Raw genomic sequence first — 15,443 nt, 5'->3', positions numbered from 1 at the left:
ACTAAACTGCATTATACATATCATATAAATAGAAGTTGGAATTAAGTTGAATCCAAGTTCAATTCTAGTAAACGTGTTTGGCTCAAAATCATTAATCACTTTAAGTATTTTATCTTTTTCTCTTTTTTTGCATGAAACTTTTGGAGTTCGTGTGTTGGGGCATAATTGTTTCGATGAATTAGAATTTCCAGCAAATAGCTATTATTTGGACAACTTAAATACTTTACTAACACAAGTATTATATAAAGAAATTCCAAATTTGAATCATTCTTCCCCAATTTATAAAAAAAAGAAACTAATTCCAAAGTCAGGATTCCGAATTAGAGTCATTAAGCAAGACAACATATTTCGGTATATGGACTAGCCCAATGTTGAAATTTTATTCCGAACTACGCAAGATGCATAAACTGTATCCGTACAGCAGGCTAAAAGCTTTGCCAACGTTGTCCGCTCAGTCGAGGAGCTATGATTTGGAACACAGGTTGTTTCTTAAAGTACTCAAATGCAAAATTCTTTGGCATAATTGACACAAAAAACACGATTTACTTGGTGGCTCCAGAATCCAATGGTAATCCATTGTTGATTCGAAATGGGGTTCATAAGTTGTTAACTCGATTGTGTTCTAGAGTTGTTTGTAAACCGCCGTATGCTCATGGGTACATAGGAATATCAAACGTTGCTTCCCTTTATGGTGCAGCGGAATGGACTTCGGATCTTTCTAGCATAGATTGTATAAAGGGTCTTGATGTTGCCAAAAAAGAGGTAATAGATCATATTTATGGAAGGATAGGTGAACGTGCTATTTATGGAAGTTGTTATACAAGATTTGAATTTTACCGCTTTTACTGGTAACGTTAGTTTTATAGAGTCAATTTGTTTTTCAAAATGCCATTTTCTAAGCTCATTCATAGGGATGAGAATAAACGACTGTCATTATGTTTATTTGGAAATATTGTTATGGTAATTAAAAATAATAATTTATATTCTCATTTTTCATGTTTGGTTTGTACAAGTCACGGCCTTTTTCATTGAGCTAGACCCCATTGGCAATGCTTGTAATGTATAACAACTATTTTTAATTTAGTTCACAAGTTATTTGGTCATAAAAGACCAAAACAAATGAAAAAAATATCATCAATATAGAGTGAAATATTTTCTAGGTTGGGTTAGGTTGAGAGCGTACTGAATTTTCAACGACTTGAAAGAGTTCAATCATTGAATACACTAGAGTTTCTCTCGCTGAATTTGACCTTTGCTCAACTGTTGCCAAAGCCAAAAGACTCGAGCACAAATTGTAAGACGTGTGCTGCTGATGCAAGCAAAGAGCTTGATCAGTGCTGCCCTTATTTGGGCAAAGTGAGTGATAAGAAAAACAAGTTCTATTTATGGAACGACCAAGTAGATGAACCCACACCATACAAATAAATGAAGGTTAAGAAATACTTAGTGAGTTATCAATTAACGAATACAAAGGAAAACTCTAAGTCGACCAACTTTTGTGTACATTCTGCATGCTCATTCACTAATCACTCCAACTATTTGCAAACAGAGAGATTAATCATCTGACCCTGCCAAATACTTGATCAAAAATTATCTTCTCACTGTTAAATATGATTAAACAGTTAAACAACATCAGCTTGCACCGTCTCCTAGTCAGCTCCCTGCACATCTATAATCTCATCATCCCCCTCATACTGCATGCAAAATGGGACTCTATCAGAAGCCAAAATAAATTGACAAAACAGAGAAATACATGCTGCACGGCACTGACTGCATATTCTCATACCGCGCACTATGTTCCTATTTAAAGAGAAGAAGTGCGTGAGTAAGAACTTCAATAAGCAACCAGAAACAATAATTACCTGTGAGCAGTTATTTTTAGGGATTGGAGGTGGTGGAGGAAGTGGTAATGAAAAGCTCATGTTCTTATATGCAGCTCCTTCTTCAATTTTACCAGAAGCTTTCCCAACCATCTCAATTTTATCCTCTGGTTCAATTTCAACTTCTGTGTCAACTGGGTGAGCCGCCATGCTGGTTGAGGGTACAACAGGGGCTGACTCCGAAATCTTCAACTGCACATTTGTTGTCCAAAAGATTTCAATGCAAGGATAAACATGAGCAGTGCGTTTATTTATTGCACACATGCATATAGCTTTTGTGCAAGAAGAGAAAAGGTTAGCCCCGTGCTGAAAAAGAAGACAAGTTTGGATGCCATTCGAGAAAAACATTTTTAACATACAACAGGCGAGATTAATAACTTAATGTAAGATCTAAGATCTAATGACGTCCAAGAGTTAGACTCAATTGTGAATTTCAAATTGCCTAATATATATAGCTTGTGGCTTCGGCAAAGATTATGGCATCTACAACTACATAGTAATTAAACAAAATTCCTCTAGAAAGTAAAAAAGATGCACCATATCTGCAGAGAGGATGCTAGAGGAAGCAGTCTTTCTCCTATCATGCTTGCCTTCGTTTGCTAATTGCTTTGGACTGCCAATTGCATTGTTCACTGCCTCATTTTTTTTGTCAAAATTTGATTGAGCAGGGTGTATGTTCCATCGAGAGAGCTTCTTTGGTCTGCTTGATGTGGTCAGATGTCCTCTTGTTGAATGAGCTGGCATATACCACAAGAGTGTAAGCGCCAATAATAAAAACCATAAATATGGTATCCATCATGCAAACAACTTCAACAACATAGTCAAACCATTAAAGAGCTAAAGAAGTCTAAATATATTCATATTTGTTTAGTAAAATATGAATAAATTAGTAATACATCCATGATAAGCTATAATATCAATAAATTAGTAAAATCCACATTTGTTTAAAAATGAGCTAAAGAAGTCTAAATATATTCAAGAGAGAAATATAACAAAACTGTCCACAAATTATGAGACTGTAAAGGGTTTTTATGATACTAAATCAGCTCTCAACAAACAAAAAGGAGGTTCAAATCTAAAAGAGAGAGAGAGAGAGAGAGAAAACTCAATCCCTATATATTTCATAAAGTCTACAAAATCCTATACATGGAATGTCAATACCTACCACTTTGTTTTGATTCTTTGGCATAATCCCTAATAGCTTCCAGCCTTATCTTGCTTGGAGAAGCATCATTCAGCCGCTCATTATGCGGGGTTACTGGAAAACCAGTAGTCTCACCATCACCATCACTAACAATATTAATGCTTGAATCCTCTTCATTGACATCAATTCCATAAATATCTAAGGCAAGCTGATCTCCCAACTTATTAAGTCGGACCTGTGATCTACAGATTTTTCATACAATTAATCAAATTGCAAGAGCTCCACAAACTCCAATAATGACTGAATGCAAAAGCAACCAGAGGAATTTAAAACTATATTAAAAAACTTGCCTCTTTAGTTGATCTTGTATCCTTGAATTACGAGAATGTGCTTTTACAAACTTCTTCACTTTGGAGGAGATCCTGAATATTTTGAATATCCCAGAGAAGAGGAAGAAAGAACCGCTCATCAGTTAGTAAGACTTCAGTAAACACGCTACTCTGTAGCAGATGATACAAATTCCTTATAATATCTTTAGTACCTCTTACATTCCTCTTTCTCTTTGTATAATTGAGCCTCAAGCTCCTCAATTTTAGAAGTAAGACTATCCACTTCTTGAGACTTCTCTTCCAGGTAGACCTGAAATAACAAGAGATATTTAGTCATATACCCATTCTTAGCACTAAAACTATAAATAAACCCTACACCATTTAATTTCTATAAACAAACCCAAAAAAAACTCAAAAAATGATAGTTGGCCCTATTGAATTTAATTTTGATTATTAAATTACTTTGATGCCCTATTGAGTGTTTTGGGCTTTTTTATGAGGTTTTTGGGTTGGGTTTATTTTAAGAAATCAATGGCAGTTTTGTAATTTAAAAAAGTTATAAGCCTTTTTGTTATGTTGTAAATGGGCTTTGGGTGTGTTTTTAAAGTCCATTTCATATGGGTTTTTTTTTTAAATAATTTGGGCTCTTATATTGGGTATAATAGTGAATCTCCCAAATAACAAATGCATTGCGCGCAAAAAATATAACCAATAATCATTAAAGGAATCACAGCTGAAAATTGGTTTGGTGTGTGGATCAAGGAAGAACTGAAAATAGGAAATAAAATAGATAAACAAATCATCCCGAAGTAAGCAGACAGTACAATACAAATGAGAGACAAAACGAAAGAAAAGACTGAGATAGACAGAGTATTCCAAAGAAGAATACTCTATAACTGATCTGGAAAGTTTTAATACAACATTCTACTCCCACTACATTAATGAAAGTAAAGTCATGTGTATGAAGAAGATATACCTAAAATAACTTGCAATAGATCACAGCAAGAAAGATCAAGTACCTATTCACTGACTACAGTATGATGTATCATTTTCACAAACTTGTTTTTCGGTCAAGTATTTTCACTAACAATATACAAAATAAGTTGCGCAAAAGACCTTGTCATTTTGGGATACATTCACATAAATGAAAACCAATAATAAACATAAGTTTGAATAATTGGAACTGACCCCTAATTGAGATCTGCGGTGGTCAAGCATGTTGATCTCTGACTGCAATTGCTTTAACTGCACCTAGTTCCAAGAATATCAAAATAGAATTTCAACCAAGATTAGGAAAGCATTTTAAATGAACTCATGATGATAACCTTTGACCAGAATTTCATACCTGCTCCTCACGAAAACCTCTGGAATTTGCTTCTTTAGCTTCATGTTCAGTCTCATTTGAAATTCTCAAACTTCCAGAAATATCACTTTGGCCATCCAAGTGTTGTTTCTTCCTTCGTTTGCTGTTACCGAAGGAATATTCAAAACTAAAAACAAGTGCTAAAGTGTCAGGAAAAATTAAAGTGAAAGAAAATCTTTGGTACTGTTTATAAGAGATTAGAAGGATAAATGCTCAATATGCAGCATCCACAAAGCAAATATATATGGAAACAAATTCCCTGCAGTAATCAAAGAGGTATAGGGTGAGACAATAATAGAGGAGAAAGCTGCAAGGGGATCCATTAACTTACTTTTCTCTCTCAAGAGACCTGGATGGACTATATTCTGCTGTTTAATTTTCACCAAGAAAGTTGTAGGAAAAAACAAAAAAAAAAAGAGGAAAAGATCAGCCAGAATTTAGAAACAGAAGTAAAAATATTGCTAAATGAAAGTCAAAAGTTCTGTTCGCCTTTGAATGGTGGTCAACCACAACAGTCAAACTTTACCAACTGTTAAAAATACGGGACTATAAACCAAAATAAGTTCTATAACTAAAGAAAGGAAAATGTGGAGAACAATACAACAGAATAATTATATAAGAATGCTTCCTGACCATGAAGTACATGTCGTCCCCCTGCATCTCTCTCTGGTGAATACCTTCTCCGTGGAGAATACCTTCTGTCAAGCTTATCCCTCAAGTCATCGCCTCCAGAGTCCTGCCTACCTACAAATAGTAGATTTTCAGTAAAACAGATCTAAAAACTATTAATTAGTCTGTCAGAAGAAACAAGGAGACCACCCATTATATGATAATGAGGCTAAGCTTACCATTACATGGAATAACATGAGTAACATAATAATGAACAGTTATGTTGAATCCTTGCCAGTTTCAAAGGGCCATAGAAACTACTGCTCTCATATAAGAAATAGATATAGTAAACCCATGTGTGAGCTTACAGATAACCTTCATATATCAGAGAAGCATTGGATAGAGGAGAATTGGCATTCCCATCATCTTGTTGAGCAATAAGGATGAGATGCAATCAGAAAGGTCAAGAGATTCACCAAGGTTCCATGTAAGGATAACAGATATAAATTATCAGAAGCACCCATAATAATTTAGTTTCTTCTGCGAGAACTCCCATAAAAGATTCTTCTCCATCCAAGAAGTCTCTTGACAATATAATTCAAGAAGACAAATAAAAATGCCATGATCTCCGTGAAATTCACAAACTGCAGAATTCAAGTGGAAAATAGAAAGTATGGATATTCACCAAAACCATCTTGGGTCTCAAGGCTATAGAAGAAGATATATTCCAGAACTACCTAATCCATCATAACATATCGAAGTAGCATTATATTGACGAGGTTCCCCACAGGAATACCACAATCGGAATTGGCTATAAGTTAAAACATAAACCACCTAGAACAATCCGTCCTGAAGAATCAATACAGTGACCTTGTTAATCAATATGAACTTGGAATTTTGGAGACACCAACACAGCTGACAATGCAGCATCTCTCAAGAGGAGATTTTGATGGCAGCTCTAACCGCTGAATGACTAAATCTGCAATTTTTCTGGAATAATACTTAACTCCCCAGTCCTTAAACATATGTGGTCCCATTTGCTCCATCAGACGAAAATAATATCCAAATTGCAGACACATCATAGTTTCAAAGAAGGGAAGGATTACATTAGATGATCATAAATTGCAAGACAACTTGAACAGACAGAAAGAGAGCATTGAATCACTTGAATTCATTCATGTAAGCAGAATTCAAAGTAAATAAAGTAATTTGAAATGAAGCACATTGTTTCAAGTAACAATCAAAATCGTGAAAAAGAAGTTAAATGTTAGACCTTTTCCACTCACGAAAAACATGCCAACATGACTTAAAAGCAGTAAAAACTTGCTCTAAATTACAAAACTTGACAGTTAATTACAATCAAAGAAAGGGTTTGTAATTGTTGAGCAAACCAGAAAAAAAAAACCCAAAAAATTAAAAATGAAAAGAAACCCAACTGGCAAAAGATAAGCAAAGCTTGTGACTAAATCATTGAAGATTGAAACAAAAGAGGACAAGAGGCAAGAGGAGCAAATATACCGTCAAAGGAGCCCGAGAAACGACGGAGCTCAGCTTGTCCGTGAGCAAAGGAGCAACTTTCGCGCGCACATCGCCCTCTCTGATACAAAACGCACAGCTTCGTCTTGAAAAGCTTCCTCTCTACCATCGTAACCAAAATAAACTATCCGAAGTCGGAGAGAGAATCACAGATTAAGCTTAAGAGCTAAGTTGCAGAGCAAAGTGAAGCCCTTTATATAGAAGGATACCCGTTTCATTTCTCACCGTACACGTGTCGCAATCAGACTATATATAGCAGTACTATTAACCAGTGAGGTACGGTTAGTCCCCAGTTTGATGAGACCGCGTTGGCACAAAGTTTTATGAATCGGTCGACTCGCCTGGTCATCCGACTCTACTCGCCCGAGTCACCCCGCTTCTTCCTCTCCCTGCGTCGTTCTCCGAACACCCTCGCTCAATTCTCGACCCTAAGGAAAGCCAGATTTAAGGCCTTTGCCACGGCCAACGGTCCGCGTCAGCCCCACCCGAAACGGCCCGCTATGGACCCGCAATCCCCCGTGCCCGACCCGCCGGCCGCCGAGAATTTCGTCCACGTCGAGAACCCTACGATTGAAGACCTGTCGGATAGCATCGTCGGTGTCGATGTGCCGAGGGACGAGTACGACGACGACGTCGTTTCGACGAGCGCTGCGGCCGAGAGCTCAGACCAGAGGAAGGTCCTTCCGGAGGAGCTGTCGAGGAGCGTGGTGGTGCTAACGTGCGAGTCTACGGCCGAGGGTGGCGTTTGCGACGTGCACTTGGTTGGAACGGCTCACGTTTCGGTGGTAAGACAATTTCGTGTTTGGTTGGTGAGAAAATTCGAATCTTGCAGTATACGTTTCGTTTGGAAATGAAAAGTTGTGGTCTTGGGTTTGTGTGTGGTTGTAGGAGTCATGCAGAGAAGTTGAAGCAGTGATTAGCTATTTGAAACCAGAGGTGCTTATCCATTTCGAAACTTGCTTACTAAGGTTCTGTTGAATTAATTCTGGCAATTATGTCATGAAATTGTGTTAAATTATAAAGTTCATGGAATTTGTTTGATGAATGTAGGTTGTCTTCTTGGAGTTATGCTCCAGTCGGGTGGCTGCACTTACTCCTCAGAATTTGAAGGTCTGAATCTGTGGTTGCTCTGCTTTTCCAATAAGTAAAAATGATTACCAATACATTTAGTTCATCAGGTACCGACAATGGGCGAAATGATAGAAATGTGGAAGAAAAAACATAATGCCTTTGGAATTGTTTACAGCTGGTTCCTTGCCAAGGTATGAAAATTTATCTATGATTTCAGAAAAGTTTTCATCTTTGATCCAACTATACTAAGCATTATTTCCATATGTTGTCAGTATATTCAGGTGGTGTAATTTTTGTGTGAATTTTCTGTTAGGTTTCAAGTAAGCTTGAGGTTTTTCCTGGTGCTGAGTTTCGTGTAGCATATGAAGAAGCAATGAAGTATGGTGGTAGGGTGATACTTGGCGATCGCCCAGTGCAGGTATAATACATTATACCTTATCCTTTTGGTGCCCTGATATCTATCAATTGCAGCCTGCCCTATGCGGCTGCTGCTGCCCGTTGTCTGAAGAAATGTGTATTACCTACCCAAGTAATTTTCATGTGTAATAAAATTTAACTGTATGCATTTTGCATCTCGAAGGCTGGTTATGATGAGATGTCTCCCTATGAAATGCTGTAGCTTTATTTGTTTTGTTGTCAAGATTATTTCTAGAGGATGAATTAACCAGACTTGCTGAATGTTTATGCCCGAAATTCTCTTTCATGTCAATTCTTTCCAAAGGTTGTGGCAATTCAAAATTCTAATATCAATACATCTTTATTCTGTCTCTCTTCTTTGTTTCTTTGCTTCGCTTTTACACCGACCCCGCTATGCTAACTTAGCGTTCTGTAGGCTGTCTTCCCATAATCTTATCTACTTTGCTTCAGACCTTGTATTATTTTCCTAGTCAAGAACTACTTTAATATGACTTGCGATCGGCTGAAACAGATTACATTGCGAAGGACGTGGGCAAAAATGCCACTTTGGCATAAGATAAAACTACTATATTCATTCCTTTTTCAAGCAGTCTTTCTACCAAGTCCTGATGATCTGAATAAAATGGTAAGCATCTAAGGAAGTATGCTCTTGATTTGGTGAAAAGAAACCACTTTTTTATGCTTCTAATGTTTAGTTGCTTGTGATTAATGATTTGGTCTTGCTTATCTTCAGCTAAAGGAAATGGATGATGTTGACATGCTGACTCTTGTGATTCAAGAGATGAGCAAGGAGTACCCAACTCTAATGGAAACACTCGTACATGAGCGAGACCAGTAAGTATTCATCTGAGTTATTCATTCTATCAAACTAATACTAAGATCAAAAGATGATGGCATATCTATTACCTATCATCCTATCAAAATATTCTCTTCTTTTCTGTCCTTGTATCTTCAATTTCATTCTGCTGGAATTGGTTCTGAAAAGTCAAAGAAACAGTGAGTGTGTTTGTCAGTTCCCCCTGCATGGGAGACATGTAACAACTTGATCACGGAGGTTTAGGTAGTAAATAAGCTCTTATGTTAAGTATTTGAAATTATCCAAGTACAAGCTCCATGTATATGCTTGTGGAGGTTGGAGAGTGTAAATAAACAAAGGTTTCATTTTGCTTTGTGGATTTTATCCAAATTCACCAATCCAACTGCAACGTTAGAGTTGATTAATCAGGGCACCTATTTAGTAAAAACAATTGTATAGAACCCTTACTAAGAATCGCATACATCTGTACAGAGCATCTTTGGGGAACCTGTTATTCAACCGCAATTTTGGACTTTTAGTTCTATTGCATAAATTCTTATCACTTTGTTGATCTGATTCTAATTGTTGGATATTTAGGTACATGTCATCTACACTGCTGAGAATTGCCAGCGAGCATAGTTCAGTAGTTGCAGTGGTGGGAAAGGGGCACCTTCAAGGAATTAAGAAGCACTGGAAGCAGCCTGTTGTGGTTGGTTGATTGTTCCTTTTTCCTAAATTCTTCCTGTAGAACAAGTCCATGTGCACCACCCAAGTGCGCACACAATTCAGCACCTTTACCTATCATGGCTTCTTAGATTTGCTTTCTGATTTCTCATTGATTGTTTCTTGTTGTGTTTCACCAAAGCTGGATGGCAAGTGTATGTTTCGTATTACTTATCTCTAGATTTTCATGCTCTGTGTTTGACCATGTATTGCAGGTCAAGGATCTTATGGAAATTCCTTCACAGCAGTCGGCATTTTCCACCGCAAAAGTCCTTAAATCTTTCGGTGTAGCGGTTGCAGGGGTGGCCATAATATCAGGCATCTATCTTGCATCCAAGAAGTAAAGCTCAGAAATGAATGAATGTTGAGGATCTAAATGAGACATTGGAGGCCACCCAATGTACAATATGTGACTCTTTATTGTTCAGCAATAACCGAGCACATCTGGATTACCCAGGGAAAACGTACTAGACGTTGGACCTTTTGCCCTCCCTCTTTCGGAATATAAGAATCCATTTTACTGCCAAACAAATAAGAAAATATGCATTGAGTTGCCATCCCAGAATTTGAGAATACATGTATTAATCAGAATAACATTGCCTTGTCGTTTTCTTTTGTATACTCGGTTTGTGTTTATTTACCTACTTTTTCAGTGGTTTATGCCCTTTTATAATCTCATGAATGTTTAGTGATTTTGTAAGTAAAAGATCAGGTAAGGACACTCTGTGAGACTGTGACCAGCTCTTAAAATTTTAGACCAAAATTTTCGATGGTCTCTCTGCGGCACCCTTCATCTTTATTATTAAAATCCTTGTAATGTTGTTGGAAGGTTATTAAAAAACATTGTGACTCTTCATTTCTTACATAATTTTCAAATCGATTGTTTTTTATACACCGCAACAGACGATTCCATCATTCATAGTCGAAAAGAATAGTCACAATAGGATTTTTAAACCAGAAAAGATTCATTCTTAAAAATATTTCTAATTTTGAATTCCTTTTCTAGTTTTTCCATGAAGATCCCTTCTCTTGTAAAACGAGGTCCTTCCAAATTTCCAACAATAGCTTAAACCTCAGGTTCTTCCCAATTGTACATTGAACAATACACCTTAGCTTTGCCCATACAGATTCCACAAAACGTGTCTTCCATATCTTTCATTCATATGCAGATTCCAAAATCAAAAACTGTCACATTATGGATACCAGGAAAGGTATCTTTCATATACACTGCTTATTATTTCTTGACATTTGGGTTTTTATTAACAAGTATACAGCGAAGAAATTCATCTTGAGCTTCTTTTTTTTCTTGTATCAGTAGATTTTACAATAATCCAATCAGACATTGACCTCATCCGTTCGAGGGACGAGAAGTGATGTTGATTTAAACTTTCAATTTGCTATTTACCAATTTTGAGTTTCACATAATCGGAGTATATGAATTGGGCCTTTTTTGAGCAAATGAATTTGATTCAACACAAATCCACCTACAAATTTGAGTTTATGAAATTCTAAATGAATTTGAGTCAAATCCAAATCCATCTTCAAAAAACTAAACCAGACAAGTTGATTTGGATTTACACACTAACAATTCGACCACCAAATTCTTATGTCAAAAGCCGATTTAACAATTCAAGTGGACTTGACCAATATTTCAAGGACGTAGAAATGTGGCAATTTATCTTTTGCTAAAGCCTAAACCCTTATCTTTTACAAAATTCCAATTTAAACAAATAAAAAACCAGCACCATGATTTACATAATGGTTTTCAAGCAGGTTAGATTTAAGACTAATTATTATTATGAATTAACCTAAATTAAAGTTTATGTTTATTTCAAGTAAATGTATGGGGTGTTTCCAGGATTCAATGGCATTGAGTATCCATTGATCAGGATGGCCACATAGGTCAATGTAGCGTCCGAGCCATTACATCAGGAGGAACCAATAATCCTCTAGAATTGGTAATGGACGCATTTTTACAATTTGGTTTTCAATTTTACTAGACAAAATTTAAAACTTGATAATGTGGGAGTGGAGCTCAGTGGAAGGAGAAGTCGTTTTGTAAGAATGAGCTCACGGCATGACCCCCGATAGAGGTCATGTCCACTGCCCAAAACACGTCCAGTGTTTCACCTCATCATCGCAAACCACAACCCAACAACTCAAAATTTGCAAACTTTAAACCAAACCAAAACTACTGTCAAAATTTGAAGGAAAAATAATTAAAATTTGAGCCTCAGTGTGTGTAACAATCAGATCATTCACCCTAAGGCCTCACTGAAATCCGCTAAGATTATCAAAAATTATCATCATAAGCTCAATGTGGAGCCATACAAAACCTAACAAACAAAAACAATTTTACAGCATAAAAAAACCAATAAATTTGAGAAAAAAATTATGGGTTTTGCCAGAAAGTCCAAAAGGTAAGATGGGTTACTTTGGAAAAAAGCACTTTTCAAAACCACAGTTTGGAAGATAAGAGAACAGATGAAGAGTGCTCAGACAGCCAAGGGTTTGTAATCAAACTTTTGGGAGAAGAACCCAGATCATAAACTCTAGTCCACAAATAGCCTCATCACCGCACACTTCTGATTTAACAGAAAACACAAATGAGCTGCAGAAACAATTGAATTTTATTGAAAAACCCCAGATTTGGGATCTAAGATAACTTCTGCGAGAAAGGATTTAGGGTTTGGGAGGCGTAGAGAAAATGGGATGAGCAGCGTGTGAGAGTTGGGTGGTATATATAGGCACCAGTTAGGGTGGGAATGGGAAAGTTTTTGATCTATGGAAGCAAAATGGGTTTCTGCATTTTGGGTTTTTTGTTGGGTTTAGGCCACAAAGAAATGGGCCCAAGAGAAGAGCCTCATTGGAGGTGAATGTTTTGGATCTGACTCCTTATTAAATCGAAAGTTAATGGGCCAAATGAATCCCATTTGTAGATAACAAGAAACCTCAATGCCCATTGTCAGTTCTAGTGTTCTTTGTATTATATTCTTGATTTTTTCCAACCAAATAAAAGTTTGATATGCATTTTGATCTTTAGCAACATCGAGGTTCTCGATCTGCTGGATAGCCTTTTTCACCACGAATTCTGTGCAATGGTCTTTTTTGACCAGCTTCTCGAGGTGCCTTTTTCAAACATAACACTCATTTGTATAATGCTTATGTGCCCAATGGAAGACGCAGTACTTGTTGGTACTCCTCTTATCGGGATCTCCTTTCTTGAAAGCTAAGGAGGCAATACGATCATCGCACCCTACGATGTTAGCTTTCTCAGCCTTGAACCTTTTGATGTAATCTAAAAGTAACTCATCAGGATTTTTGCACTGGTTAAACAGGCGATCAACTTGTTTCTTGATCGTTCAGTGGGAAGTGTACTCCTTTGTGAATACGAAAGCCAACTCCTTGAAGTAGCTAATCGACCCGGACGACAGAGTATGTAACCAGTCTTGAGCTGTTTGCAAGGTCTTCGCAAACACCTTGCACATCAACACATCCTCGGATTTGTAAAGAATTGTGACACTTTTGAAATGTTTCAGATGGCTCTTGAGATCGGAATCCCTTTTGAATGGATTGAAATATGGTGTTGCGAATCGCCTTGGCAAGGCCGCCTGCTTGATCTCATTGGTGAAAGGAAAGGAGTTTACTTGGTCTACCTGCTCTCGCATGGCATCTTCCTAGTCTTCTCCAACCTTTAAGTCTCGAAGTCGATCATTCACGAGCTTCTCGATGTCTTTTACTCGCAAGGCTTGCGGCTCATATAGGTGTCTCCCATGGCGCGAATGTCGCTGACTGACCTCCTCATTGACTCTCGGGGGTAGACCTCCTCTGATGTCATGCCTGAGCGATGTATTGGTGGACTGAGCTTGCGACGAATTTTTTACGGCTTGTTGCCTTGTACTGGCCCTTTCGGAGCGGGCCGATGAGCGCCTTTCTTCAAGCACTTCTTGAGGTGGATTGTGAGGCTGATTGATCGGTGCATATTTACATATCATTTTGTACCCTTCTAGCTTATGATTTGGTTATGTTTTTGAGTTAAACTTGTGCTTTTAATCCTTTTTGTGTTTATCTTTCAGTTCATTGAGCTTTAGGTAATAATGAGGGCTTTGGATAGTAAATGATGCAATCCATGCATGTTAGGGCCTAATTTGGATGAATGGATGAAGAGCTTAAAGACAAACTAAATTTTGGCTACAGTCCCCTGCCAGCCCAGTTTCGTAGGTCATATTGCAAGCTTTGTTTCAGAAACCTACATAGCTCGGATGAGGCCACATTCTTCATGAAAGTTGTTCCAATTGGTGTGTACTATAACATATCCAAAATTCAGCCCCATTGGATAAATCTGGAGTCCGTTACCTAGCAAACACAGAACCATGCTCAGGATGGATCTTATCAGCGCGGAAAATGAGTTAGCAATTTGTTTCGGCCTTAACTTCTTCCTCCGACCTTGGATTGGCCCAAATAACATATGGCTGGAAAGAAGACATTCTGAACTTCAATTTCGAGTGCTTAAAGTCCTAATTTGATTAAGAGAAGCCCAAGTTGTAAGCCCTTGAAGTTGCTGTTCATGCTGACCTCAGCATGTGCTGGTTGGATGCTTGGTCATGGTGAGCTAGGTATGAGCTATCATTACTGGTTGGAAGCTTGTTCATGGTGACATGAAGATGAGCTAGGGCTGCTGGTGGGATCTATTGGTGAAGTGCATCAACCAATTCAAGATTTTCTAATACAAGTGCATCACCCAATTTAGATTTTCTAATACAAGTGCATCAACCATTTCAGATTTTATAAAACAAGTGTTGTATGCATTAGCCATATTGAATTCAGATTTTCACTTCCCCTAGGCCTATAAATAGGGAAGTTCTCTAAGCTTGTAAACACACCCCAAGGGGGGGAGCTCTCAAACACTTCTCTAGAGCTCCCTTCCCTTCTCTCCCTCAAATTCTCTTAGTTTTCCTTTCTAGTTCTCAATTCTAGCTTTCTTTAATGTTTTCTTAGTTGTAATTTATTTTTCTTGTAATGTACATTCTTTCTTAAGTATTCAAGTTTAATTAGTTTCCAAGTTTCAATTATGGTTTTTGTTCTTATTCATTATGCTTATAAGTTAATATGCTAGTTTGAATGATTGATCACCATTTAGGCTTGCATGTTAGCTATCTTGGTTTGAATTAAGAGTATACACCATGCTTTAATTCGAATTGAACTATGAATAGGAAGAGTATGTATGGACATTCCACAACATGGATTAGATACATGCTTGGTTGTTTAAAATGTTCTTCTATGCTTAATGGGTTCCTAATGCTTAATTTTAGGTTAGACAACAAATGATCAAATTAGGGAATTAGGAACACAAGGTTATGACCACACACCATGGCTTAATCATACTTTAGCTAGAATCAATCCATTAATCTAAATTGAACTTGGGAACTTATTTGCTTGAGTTACTTATTTCTTTCTTCCTTGTTTTATGTTCTTTGTTTTTGTTTCTATTTTGTGTAGGGAAACTAAATTGGATCATTCAATCACCAATCCCTGTGGAATCGACCTCGCACTTACATATGCTATACTACCAACG

General features: G+C 37.2%; 2 protein-coding genes and 4 non-coding genes across 12 annotated transcripts; 1 reads left to right on the top strand and 5 right to left on the bottom strand.

Annotated features, from left to right (window-relative positions):
• Positions 1-1,361: 1,361 nt before the first annotated feature.
• LOC110754443 (Zinc finger C-x8-C-x5-C-x3-H type family protein) lies at positions 1,362-6,977 on the bottom strand. Of its 7 annotated transcripts, none has more exons than XM_021955504.2 (11): positions 6,844-6,977; positions 5,350-5,460; positions 5,048-5,084; positions 4,699-4,843; positions 4,542-4,604; positions 3,566-3,663; positions 3,375-3,446; positions 3,046-3,266; positions 2,418-2,617; positions 1,863-2,072; positions 1,362-1,694 (listed from the first exon to the last, which is right to left on the bottom strand). In XM_021955504.2, exons 1-11 carry the CDS (start codon positions 6,968-6,970, stop codon positions 1,650-1,652), a joined length of 1,329 nt encoding a protein of 442 aa, XP_021811196.1. In that variant the 5' UTR covers positions 6,971-6,977; the 3' UTR covers positions 1,362-1,649. The 7 variants fall into 7 exon arrangements, with proteins under 7 accessions (XP_021811196.1, XP_021811198.1, XP_021811200.1 ...); XM_021955506.2 differs by having other exon boundaries at positions 4,542-4,598; XM_021955508.2 differs by having other exon boundaries at positions 4,699-4,819.
• A 207-nt stretch (positions 6,978-7,184) lies between these two features.
• On the top strand, positions 7,185-10,533 carry LOC110754446 (TraB family protein). Its single transcript, XM_021955512.2, has 9 exons — positions 7,185-7,646; positions 7,750-7,797; positions 7,912-7,971; positions 8,040-8,123; positions 8,246-8,350; positions 8,861-8,974; positions 9,083-9,183; positions 9,743-9,854; positions 10,084-10,533. Exons 1-9 carry the CDS (start codon positions 7,185-7,187, stop codon positions 10,210-10,212), a joined length of 1,215 nt encoding a protein of 404 aa, XP_021811204.1. The 3' UTR covers positions 10,213-10,533.
• A 1,172-nt stretch (positions 10,534-11,705) lies between these two features.
• LOC148296005 (small nucleolar RNA snoR80) lies at positions 11,706-11,828 on the bottom strand. The gene has a single exon (XR_015834921.1). It is a non-coding gene; the product is annotated as a small nucleolar RNA snoR80 (small nucleolar RNA).
• Positions 11,829-11,898: 70 nt separating this feature from the next.
• LOC148296004 (small nucleolar RNA Z152/R70/R12) lies at positions 11,899-12,012 on the bottom strand. Its single transcript, XR_015834935.1, has one exon. It is a non-coding gene; the product is annotated as a small nucleolar RNA Z152/R70/R12 (small nucleolar RNA).
• Positions 12,013-12,096: 84 nt separating this feature from the next.
• On the bottom strand, positions 12,097-12,184 carry LOC148296003 (small nucleolar RNA R11/Z151). Its single transcript, XR_015834939.1, has one exon. It is a non-coding gene; the product is annotated as a small nucleolar RNA R11/Z151 (small nucleolar RNA).
• Positions 12,185-12,355: 171 nt separating this feature from the next.
• LOC148296002 (small nucleolar RNA Z157/R69/R10) lies at positions 12,356-12,453 on the bottom strand. Its single transcript, XR_015834930.1, has one exon. It is a non-coding gene; the product is annotated as a small nucleolar RNA Z157/R69/R10 (small nucleolar RNA).
• Positions 12,454-15,443: the final 2,990 nt, after the last annotated feature.

This window comes from Prunus avium, chromosome 3 (assembly GCF_965620075.1).
Source record: "Prunus avium chromosome 3, drPruAviu1.hap1.1, whole genome shotgun sequence".
In the NCBI taxonomy this organism is placed as follows: domain Eukaryota; kingdom Viridiplantae; phylum Streptophyta; class Magnoliopsida; order Rosales; family Rosaceae; genus Prunus; species Prunus avium.
The sequence above is the reverse complement of the archived record's forward strand: the minus strand, read 5'-3'. Positions and strand labels throughout refer to the sequence as shown.

Bases quoted from the DNA above. Each gene is read 5' to 3' on its own strand.
- LOC110754443 (XM_021955504.2), bottom strand. From the start codon at position 6,970: ATGGTAGAGAGGAAGCTTTTCAAGACGAAGCTGTGCGTTTTGTATCAG. The intron at 5,461-6,843 runs GTATATTTGCTC...TACTATTTGTAG, and splicing joins TTTCTCGGGCTCCTTTGACG to GTAGGCAGGACTCTGGAGGC. The intron at 1,695-1,862 runs GTAATTATTGTT...TTTTGCATGCAG, and splicing joins CTAAAAATAACTGCTCACAG to TATGAGGGGGATGATGAGAT.
- LOC110754446 (XM_021955512.2), top strand. From the start codon at position 7,185: ATGAATCGGTCGACTCGCCTGGTCATCCGACTCTACTCGCCCGAGTCA. The intron at 7,972-8,039 runs GTCTGAATCTGT...TTAGTTCATCAG, and splicing joins TTACTCCTCAGAATTTGAAG to GTACCGACAATGGGCGAAAT. The intron at 8,351-8,860 runs GTATAATACATT...CGGCTGAAACAG, and splicing joins TTGGCGATCGCCCAGTGCAG to ATTACATTGCGAAGGACGTG.